At 42.8% G+C, this 11,117-nt stretch overlaps 1 protein-coding gene and 1 pseudogene across 1 annotated transcript in view; one reads left to right on the forward strand and one right to left on the reverse strand.

The window, feature by feature from the left end:
* LOC145397962 (uncharacterized) overlaps window positions 1-4,462 on the reverse strand; it is a 22,583-nt gene extending 18,121 nt beyond the window's left edge. Inside the window, exons 1-2 of the mRNA XM_080270939.1 lie at window positions 4,442-4,462; window positions 3,297-3,496 (exon numbers count right to left, since the gene is read on the reverse strand). Of these exons, the coding sequence (XP_080127065.1) occupies window positions 3,297-3,496; window positions 4,442-4,462 (221 nt within the window). The remainder of the gene's footprint in view (window positions 1-3,296; window positions 3,497-4,441) is intronic.
* Window positions 4,463-5,903: 1,441 nt separating this feature from the next.
* Window positions 5,904-6,021, forward strand: LOC145398279 (5S ribosomal RNA; annotated as a pseudogene).
* The last annotated feature ends 5,096 nt before the right edge of the window (window positions 6,022-11,117 follow it).

Below are 11,117 nucleotides of genomic sequence, written 5' to 3' on the forward strand. Positions count from 1 at the left end.
CAGTTTTTTCTCACTCCTTCACCCACCTTACCAAATACCTTTCTGACAACTGTAATTCATCTTTCTTCCCTCCTCTTTTCCTCTCTGGTGACTCTGGAGCTGTTTCTTCTACTGAAGAGCAGAATTCTGTGCCCTAACACTCTCATCCAATTCCACCCTAGATGATTCTGGTGCCGATCCTCCATCTCTTCCACCTCAGACTTCCTCATAACTGGGACTGAAATTTCTTCATTTGATGTACTTTCTGTCCTCACTAGCCACAGTATTAACAAAGCGCATAAGCGTGATGGGGTCCCTCCAGTTGTCCTCAAGAACTGTGCAACTCTCCTTACAACCTTCCTAGTTAAGCTCTTTCCCCTTTGTCAACTCGCACCTTTCTGCTGGAAGTTTCCTCTTGTTCAGATTATCCTTAAAATGGGCGACCATTCCCAATCTTCTAACTATCGCCCAGTTGCTTTAACATCCTGTATGGAATCTATTTTTAACAATAAACTTCAAGCACCTTGCCTATCACAACCTTCTTTCTGATCATCAGTATGGGTTCCACCAGGGACGTTCCACTGGCGATCTTCTCACCTCTCACCCAGACTGCTGGTCATCCTCCTTTTGGGGCTTTGGCGAAAGCTTTGCCATTGCACTTTACATCTCAAAAGATTTCCGTCGCGTTTGGCACAAATCTTAAATTCTGAACAACCCTCTTCCGATTGCCATACCTCTGTGTGTGCCTTCAACTCTAGCCTCCTCTCTGGTCGTTCTACAGCTCTTGTTGTAGACGACCACAGATCTTCTCTTGGAGCTTTCAATAGTGGTGCTGCTCAGGAGGCTGTCTTATCACCAACTCTCCTCCTATTCATCAGTGACTTACTAAGCTGTACATCTAACCCTATCCACTCATACACAGATGACTCCACCCTTCACCTTTCCATCTGCATCCCTCGGCGCACATCTTAGCAGTTACTTCTACAAACACGGGACGAGGCTATGGCACACCTAATGTCTGACTTGGCTTATATCTCTGATTGGGGTAAAAGTAATCTTGTTTTTAATGCATCAACAACCCAGTTCTTAAAACTTTCAACCCGTCAAAATCATCCGCTATAGAATGTCTTACGTTTTAACAATATTCATCTCAATCTTTCATCATCTTTGAACATATGTAGGGCTTCATTCTCGGAATTTAGCTTCGAAACTTTATTTAACCTCTCTTGTAAAATCTACTTCTAAGAGATTATGTATGCTAAGCCGGCTCCATGCCTCGTTTTCCCTTGTACAGATGTTAATTTTACACAGGGGCTTTATTCGTCTCTTTGTCAAATACAGCTCTCATGAATGGGGAGGCTTTCCACATACAACTCTTCTAAACAAAGTGGAGTCAAAGGAATTTTGTCTCATTAACTCTCTTCCTCGTACTGGCTTCCTTCAACCTCTATCTCTCAACTGCCTGTTGCGTTTTTTACCTTTTTATTGCTACTTTAATAGTCACTGATCTTCATAACTGTCTGTTTGCACCTCCCCCACCTTCAATTGGGCGGACACGTAGCACCCGTCTGGTCGCAAACTCTCATCCCTTTTCTCTCCAGTTCCCTAATGCAGAAGCTAATCTATACTTGCAGTCCTTCTTGTATGTAACAGGTCAACTCTGGAACTTGTCTTTCTTTGTATTTCATACTGCCTATGACTTCCAGTCTTCTAAGCTCAAAGTTCTCTATTGCTCTGCTTGCTAACTTAGTCTTTATCACCATCATCACCACAATCACAACCACCATCATCACCATCATCATCACCATCATCACCACCACCATCACCACGACCATCATCATCATCGTCGGCACCATCACCACCATCATCATCACCACCTCCATCATCACCACCACTATCATCAGCATCACCACCACCATCACCACCACCATCACTACTATCACCACCATCATAACCACCAGCACCACCACCATCACCATCATCACCACCATCACAACCACCATCATCACCATCATCATCGCCATCACCACACAGTCATCACCACCATCACCACCACCATCACCACGACCATCATCATCATCGTCGCCACCATCAGCACCACCATCATCACCATCATCACCATCACCACCTCCATCATCACCACCACTATCATCACCATCACCACCTCCATCATCACCACCACTATCATCATCATCACCACCACCATCACCACCATCATCACCACCAGCACCACCACCATCACCATCATCACCACCATCATCACCATCATCATCGCCATCACCACCACAGTCATCACCACCATCACAACCACGACCATCACCATCATCACCACTATCACCACCATCACCACCATCATTATCACCATCATCACCACCATCACCACCATCACCACCATCACCACCACCATCATCACTATCATCACCACCACCATTATCACCATCATCACCACCATAATCACCACCACTACCATCATCACTGCCATCACCACCATCATCAACACCATCACCACCACCATCACCATTATCATCATCACCACCACCATCATCATACTATTTTTTCATTTTTCATGCCACACCTAAGGGACCTGGTAACACCTTTTCCCTAGCGATTTATTCTGCCTTTTACCCATTAATATCACCTTGTATGTTATTGCTGTAAACTACGTCGACAATGAAGCTTTATAAATAATCATATAAGCCAGTGTTAAGATATAATACGCAAAATACAGGGTAGTCCATATGTAGCGCTCCTCTTACACCTCGCCGGGCCATTTCTCGTGTGCTATGGGGGCGGCTTAGTCATCGCTATATCCACCCTCCATTATTTATTTCCAACCCCCACTGTCACGCCCACGCCAGCAGACTGAGCCATCCCCGCAACACAATAATCACATGAGTTACTTGTGCAGCGCTATTTCCGGACTACCCTCCATAAAATCCTCCAGCCAATATTTAGTAAACTGTGCCTGTTCAATTTTGCCAAATATTTTCGTATTTTCCACTTTATTTCACGTAGCTCAGTGGTGGAGTTTGACAGAACTTTGGCAATGCATCCTTTCCATAACACTTCTTCGTGATTAGCATTGTATGAAACTTAGACATATGCGAGTAAACAGAGTTTGTAAAATGTCTTACGTAAGGGAGAGAGAGAGAGAGAGAGAGAGAGAGAGAGAGAGAGAGACAGACAGACAGAGACAGAGACAGACAGACAGACAGACAGACAGACAGACAGAGACAGACAGAGACAGAAACAGACAGACAGACAGACAAACAGACAGACACAAAAACTGACAGACAGAAGCTTACAAATCAACTCACGTAAGATGGGATTCCGCCAGATCTTTCACGGTCTCAAGTTTGGCAGGGTAGACGGGCACTGTCAGAATGACTACGAGGTTGCTTGTATATCCGGCCGCTAAGATGTCTACCGCAATCCACCACACCACCAACCACACCCTCGCCCACCACACTGTTATCTCCTTATCCGGCATGGACTGTCCTATCAACCCAGACCCTACCTGCAAGAAGAGGAAGAAGAAAATAGCGATGGTGATGATGATGATGATGATGATAATAATAATAATAATAATAATAATAATAATAATAATAACAATAATAATAATAATAATAATAATAATAATGTTTGATTATAATCTGCCTTTTTGATTTAGAGATATTCCGGTAACACGCAGATGCACACACAGACACACACACACTCAGGCGGTTACGTTATCGTCCCACTAGGCGGACAATAATAATAATAATAATAATAATAATAATAATAATAATAATAATAATAATAATAATAATGAGATTATGATTATGATGGTAATAATAATAATAATAATAATAATAATAATAATAATAATAATAACAATAATAATAATAATAATAATAATAATAATAATAATCTATCCATCCATCCATCCATCATCCAATCCTAAGTCATCAATAGAGGAGCGCAGGAACCTGGGCGTAGGCAAGCTGGTCCCGACGTTCAAGATGAGAGTGAGTATCCTCTTAAATCCACCCTCATAATAATAATGATAATAATAATAATAATAATAATAATAATAATAATATTGGCAGGACTCCAAGGCATAAATCAGCGAAGGAGCGTCTCTCCATTTTGGCCTGTGCCAGTGCTGATGGCTCACATCGCCTATAGCCAGTCATAGTAGGTAAGAGCAAGTGACCTAGGTCACTGAAGGACATCATGGCCAGGCTTCCTGTGTAGTGCCATGGTAACAAGTTAACCTGGTTTTATCTAAATATCATTCATGGCTGGTTCCATCACAGCTATGACCCATCCGTGCAGCACCACCAAAAAAGTTGTAGCATCAGTCGTGACAACATGAAGGCAGTGCTGCTGCTGGACAATGCACCAGCCCATCCTTCCTCTGCTAAACTCTGCAGTAAGGACTGACAAATCAAGCCTTCATCCAGCCAGTAACATCCCTGACCTTACCCACACCATGGACCATGGAGTTATAGAGAGTTCAGAGGCACTTCAGGAAGCTCTACTTGCACCAGTGCATCGCTGTGACTATGGATGGGATGAACCAGCAAGACTATGAAGACACAAGAGGCAAGAAAACCCAGTACAATTTCAAGATATACAACATCAAAGACGCCATCAACCTGGCAGAGGCGTGGAAGAGAGTGCCTGTTGCCAAAATCAAGATTGGGTGGTCCTCAGAGGCCCCAAGACTCGAGCACCACTGCATGAATTTTAGGGGTCTGAGCAACTGATGATGGTTGAAATGTCGGTAGCTGCAGGGCAGAGAGATCTTGCTGAGAAGAGGCTGCAAGAGTGGCTGGATGAGGAGGCTGGTGCGCCTAGCTACCATCATCAGACAGAAGAGGAGACTGTGAATGAACTACAAGACTGGACACTGGCAATGGAGGAAGACGAAGAGAAGAAGGAGAAGACATCTGAACCTTCTCTGGATGCAGCCATTGATGTAGCAAACACCATCCTGGACGTGAAGACAAAGTTGGAGGGCCTCTGGCTCAACATTATGAGGTCATACGACTAACCAGGTTCGAGCTAATACAGCTGCAGCAGCCAAGGAAAATTCTGAATAAGATCTTCCAGGTTTTGAGGTCTGTACCAACTGTTGCCAAGAGGCTCTGCACAGTCAGACACCTCCACTGTGCCCGTGGCAACAACATCCTCAGCCAGGTTCCACATAGCCTCAGGATCCAGCAGTACAGCATTCAGGACCCCAACCCCAAACACCTCAGGACTCTCTGTATCAGATGGGACACCAGAGCCACCAGAAATCATCTTTGCCAACAGGGACGATGAAAATACTTAATTCAATCTGAAGTATACAAGAAGAATGATAGTGTGAGCACTCTGTATCTATTTATACAGGTAAAAGGCTCAGTGCATGAGTTTCCTATCCTTCTCACCCCAGCCTGGCCTGAAATTACCATCTTCCCATCATAACTTTGCTGAGTTATGAAAACAGTCAAGTAATATTGTACTAGTCATGAAATAGTGCTATGTCAAGGGTGTCAAATTATGAGCCAGGTTAGTTTAAAAGGGGTATAGTTTTCATTTTTAGTATTAGAATATACAATTTTACTTATTTATCTTCTAACATGTACATGAAATCCCACTTCAGTGGGGACCATCAGATGGAACGGAGTATCCTCTTTATTGGATATCCGCGTTAGTCTGTTATAGTGAGGATCACCTTTATATATATACACACACACAAACACACACACAATCTATTTGTCTTTCTCTTTTTTTGTCTATATGTCTATCTATATCTATCCATCCATCAATCAACACCAATATAGTCAGTCACCTTGAGGGCAACGTTGACAGGATCACTGATACAGAAGCGATATATATATATATATATATATATATATATATATATATATATATATATATATATATATATATATGCCAACGGCCATACCACGTTGAGTACACCGCTTCCTGTCCGATTAGCGAAGTAGCAAACGTTGGGTCTGCTAAGTACTTGGATGGGTGACCGCCTGGGAACACCAGATGCTGTTGGCATCCCTACGTGTCAAGTGGGGTTCGTGGAGGATTAGTGCCCCTCCCTGTAAAACAATTAATTCTAAGCCCTTAGCCACCCCGTTTGGGATACATGGCGTCTAATGAATGAATGATATATATATATATATATATATATATATATATATATATATATATATATATATATATATATATATATATATATATATATATATATATATATATATATATATATATATATATATATATATATATATATATATATATATATTTATATATATCTATTTCTATATCTATATCTATATATCTATATCTATATCTATATATATATATGTATATCTATCTATCTCTATATATATATGTATATCTATCTATTTATCTATATATATCTATCTATCGATCTATATCTATATCGATCTATCTATCTATATCAATTTATCTCTCTCTCTCTCTGTATATATATATATATATATATATATATATATATATATATATATATATATATATATATATTGCCAGACACCTCAATCCCGTTTGGGGTGGCCACAAACAAATCGCCTCCAAGTCGCCCTGTCCTCCGCCATTTCACTGCCCTGCTTCCAACTCACACCCCCTCTCTCATATACCTCTCCACCCATCCCTCCATCACATCTTCGGCCTCCTCCTCCCTCTTCCCCCATCCACCTCACTCACATACACTCTCTTCGTCAGTCTTTCACCCTCCATCCTCTCCACATGGCCAAACCACCTCAGTGTGTTCCTCATAACGCTTCCTATCACATCCACATCAACACCACAACGCTCCTTTATATCCTCATTCGTCAGCCTGTCTCTCCATGTGACTCCACAGGCTCCTCTTAAATAACTCATTTCCACTGCTCTCACTCTTGACTTGTGTCCTTCCAACAACGTCCAAGCTTCACTTCCGTACGTTAGAGTTGGTATCAGAATACTGTCATGTAGTAACTTTTTCTACTTCTATGCTCACTTCCTGTTTCTTATCACTGCTTTCAAAGAACCAGCAACCTTTCTTTCCTGCTGTACCACTTTCAAGCACTTCACCCTCCACACCCCCATCCTCACTCACCACACTCCCCCAGTACTTCAACGTACTCACATTTTCCCAATTCCTCACCATCCAACCTCGCTGTACACTTACTGACTTCACCTCTCTCAAAGACCATCACTTTACTCTTCCCTACATTCACCTTTAGATTCCGTTTCTTAAACACTCTCTCAAACTCGTCCACCAAGCCTTGCAGCGCCCCTTCGTCTTCACTCAACAACACAGTATCATCTGCAAACAACAGTACAGGGAGTTTCCAAACACTATCCTCTCTCACCAGGGCCACTCCAACATCCACTACCCTACCTTGTACCTCTTTTATTACCCCATCCATGTACAGATTGAACAACCAGGGAGACATGACACATCCCTGTTTCAAACCAACTTTCAAAGAGAAAAATTCACTTAGTTCACCATCCACACGCACTGCAGCCTTCGCTCCATCGTACATACTCCTCACAGCATTTAACAACTTCCTATTTACTCCATATATTCTTAACACTTTCCACAATCCTTGTCTATCCACCCTGTCATATACTTTCTCCAAATCCATGAAAGCCTCATACAACTTCTTTCCCTTCTCTAGAAACTTTTCCACTAAAGATCTAAGAATGAATATCTGAGCTACACAACCTCTTCCCTTCCTAAAGCCTCCCTGTTCTTCTCCAACTAATTTCTCTGTTCTTTCTCTAACTCTGTCAATAAGTATCCTACCATACACTTTTCCTATTATACTAAGAAGACAAATGCCCCTATGATTACCACACACTTCTTTTTTTAACTTTTCCTTTGTACAAGGGAATAATTACACCTGACTTCCAATCCTCCGGGACTCTACCTTCATCCCAGGCCAATCTGAACATCGTACACATCCATTTTACTATTATCTCTCCCCATGCTTCAGCATTTCACCACACACTCCATCAATTCCTGGGGCTTTCCCCGATTTAACTTTCTTCATTGCTTCCACAACTTCTATCCTACTGATTTCTTCCTGTCTTCTCACCTTCGTCCTTCTCCCAGCCGTTCCCCAGCCATTATACTTGCATTATTTTCATCCTCTACGTTCAACAATTCCTTTAAGTGTTCTCTCCATCTGCTCACTTTTTCTCCCTTCTCCACTAGTAATCTACCATTTTTATCTTTCACTCCCCTGCTAACTTCACTTCCACCCTGTCTTACTCTTTTCACCTCTCTCCAGAACATTTTCTTACAGTCCCTCCACTTTACACTCAAATTCCTTCCAAATTCCTCATCCACTCTCTTCTTACTCTCTCTTACTAATCTTTTCACCTCTCTCATTCTTTCTACATATAACTCTCTCTTCCGCCTCAACTTCTTCCACGCCCCTATTTCTCATCCATTCATTGTATGCTTTCTTCTTTTGTGTCACAACCTGTTTCATCTCTTCAGTCCACCACGCTGTTCCTTGCACCCCCTCCGTCTTCTCTTCCTTCCACACACCACATCACATGCTGTACATATTTCTTCTGTAAATATCCTACACACACCTTCCCACGTCTCCCATCTGCTCCAATTCATATTTGCCCAATCGTTCCTCCACTTCTCTCTTATACTCTGCCTTTTTCTCATCCTCTTGTAACCTTTCCACTCTCCTTGCAACTACTCCTTCCTCTCGTCTTTCTCTTCTTCTATTCCTCTATCTTACTTGAATTCTAATTCTGGCCACCACCAAGGTAGTGGTCAGAAAGTCCACTCCCCAACCTCTATACACTCTTGCATCCTTTACACATCTTCGCATCCTTTCATCCACACACACATAATCAATCATTGCCTTCCTTTCATTCAGTTCACCACCCACCCTTCTCATCACTCGCCATGTATACCTGTGGATCATTTTATTCCTGAAGAGGGTATTGGCTATCACCAACCCCCTCCCAGCACAAATGTCCACTAACGCACCCCCATTCTCATCTATCTCAGCAGGCACACCCCACTCACCAACTATTCCATCCACCTTCACATTCCTAACTTTTCCATTCATATCACCAATCAAAAACACTCTCTCATTCCTTCCAAACTTTTCCATGTACACTTCTACATTTGTCCAGAACTCTTCTCTCACCCTTCTAGCACGATCTTGCGTTGGCGCATACACACACACAATCGCCCACATTTGTATTCCAACTTTCAACTTTACCCACACAATCCTTGACCCAATTAATCCATACTGTCTTATGCTCCTCTTCCATCTTTTACTCACAACTATACATACTCCTTCCTTTGCCCTCTCATTCTCACCTACTCCTGCACATATACCCCATCCATACTCCCATTCTCTCACACTTTCTCCTCTCCATTTTGTTTCAGTTATTCCACATACATCTACTTTCGCACCCTCAAGCACCTGAACAATCTCTCTCTCTCTCTCTCTCTCTCTCTCTCTCTCTCTCTCTCTCTCTCTCTCTCTCTCTCTCTCTCACTCTCTCTCTCTCTCTCTCTCTCTCTCTCTCTCTCTCTCTCTCTCTCTCTCTCTCTATCCAAATCAATTCAAGAACTGTGTGCATGCGTGTGTTTGTGACATGTCTCACACAAAAACACACAGAACCTATTTGTCTTTCTATCTGTTTGTCTATATGTCTATCTATATCTATCTATCCATCTATCAATCAACACCAATATAATCACCTTGAGGGCAACTTTGACAGGATCATTGATAACACGTTGTTGATACAGAAGCCAGGCGAGAGATGAAGCCACCACAAAGGTCGTAGCTGCCAGCAGTCCCCACATAAGCATTGAAAAAGGGTACAGAACATTCCTCCAACGCGGCAGTGCCTGTGGGACGCGTATAAGGAAGGAGAAACTCGTGTCCCAGTGAGGATAGGTGAGATCAAAGTCGTGAAGTCGATCCCTATTCGGCTGAAGAATGTTGACGGTCATGTCCTTCCCGTGGTACATCACTTGGCCAAGCATGCCTGTGTAGGTGCCATTTACTTTACGAGCGAACTCAATATTTGGGATGGGAATGACGTTCACTCCAAACCCATACTTGTCTCCTATGATGTTCAAGACGTCTACATTCCCCCCGACGCAGCCACCATTTTTGCTGAAATAAACGAAAGGAACATCGTAGCACATGCCCGAAACCAGCAAAATCTTGCCCCCAAAATCCAGGAAACGAGGCGGAAAAGAGACTTGAGCGTGTAAAGTTTACTAGGGTTCCAAACTTCCAATGGAGCTTTTGTAAGTGAGCTGTTCTTGTCTGTTGCGCTGTGTGGGTAGGCTGGTGTAGAAATATATATGTGTTTTTCCTTCTTGAACGACTGACTGCAGAAGTAGGATGAATTCTGAACGCTGGACGACAGGTTGACTCAAGATAGAGGTCGTGTTGAGATATGGGTCCAGACAGAAAAGGACCAGGTAGCAAGGATTCCAGTCTTTGTTCCCTGCCAGGAGGAGGAGAAATGAAGTAGGATCACTGTAGAAGATGATGACAGCTGTAAGTCTTGATCCCCTGATGTGGTGTTGGGGACGTGGAGTATGGAGGAGTGAGTGTTGGCTGGCGAGGTAGACAGGAGTGAGGGAGAGTCCCGCTGCTGACACGACATGACTCAAATCTAGTAGGCGATGGCTGTGGTCCTCGCTCACCACCAGGAGATCCTGCCCACGCAAAGGACCCCCAACCAGCGATGACAGAGTGTTGGTTGGAAGGGTGTGGCTGTCTGGGGGAGAAAAGGAATGAATTATGGTTGGTTGATCTTCATCTGAGAGAACTGGGTCACTTCTGTTGCTTGAGTACTAAGCTGTGGCTGAATGGACTTTGAGGACCCTTTGTAGGTAGTGTTGACCTAAAACAGTCATCCCCCCATCTTGATTGTTTTGTGACAGTAGATTAGCACTAGAGTACACTGCTAGTCACGAAGAAGTTCAGTGAAAAGGACGTAAAGCCAGTGGAAAGCTAGCAATGGACAAAAATCTAGGCCAAGTTAAAAGACCTATAATCTTTTTACTCTAACTTGGGCGAAAATTAACAACCCTTCAGCTTGAATGCTGAGCTGTAGCGATAAATTAACACTAAAATATGGTG

Source organism: Coenobita brevimanus, chromosome 44 (assembly GCF_032717465.1).
Source record: "Coenobita brevimanus isolate Jiangsu-jjx chromosome 44, ASM3271746v2, whole genome shotgun sequence".
NCBI lineage: Eukaryota > Metazoa > Arthropoda > Malacostraca > Decapoda > Coenobitidae > Coenobita > Coenobita brevimanus.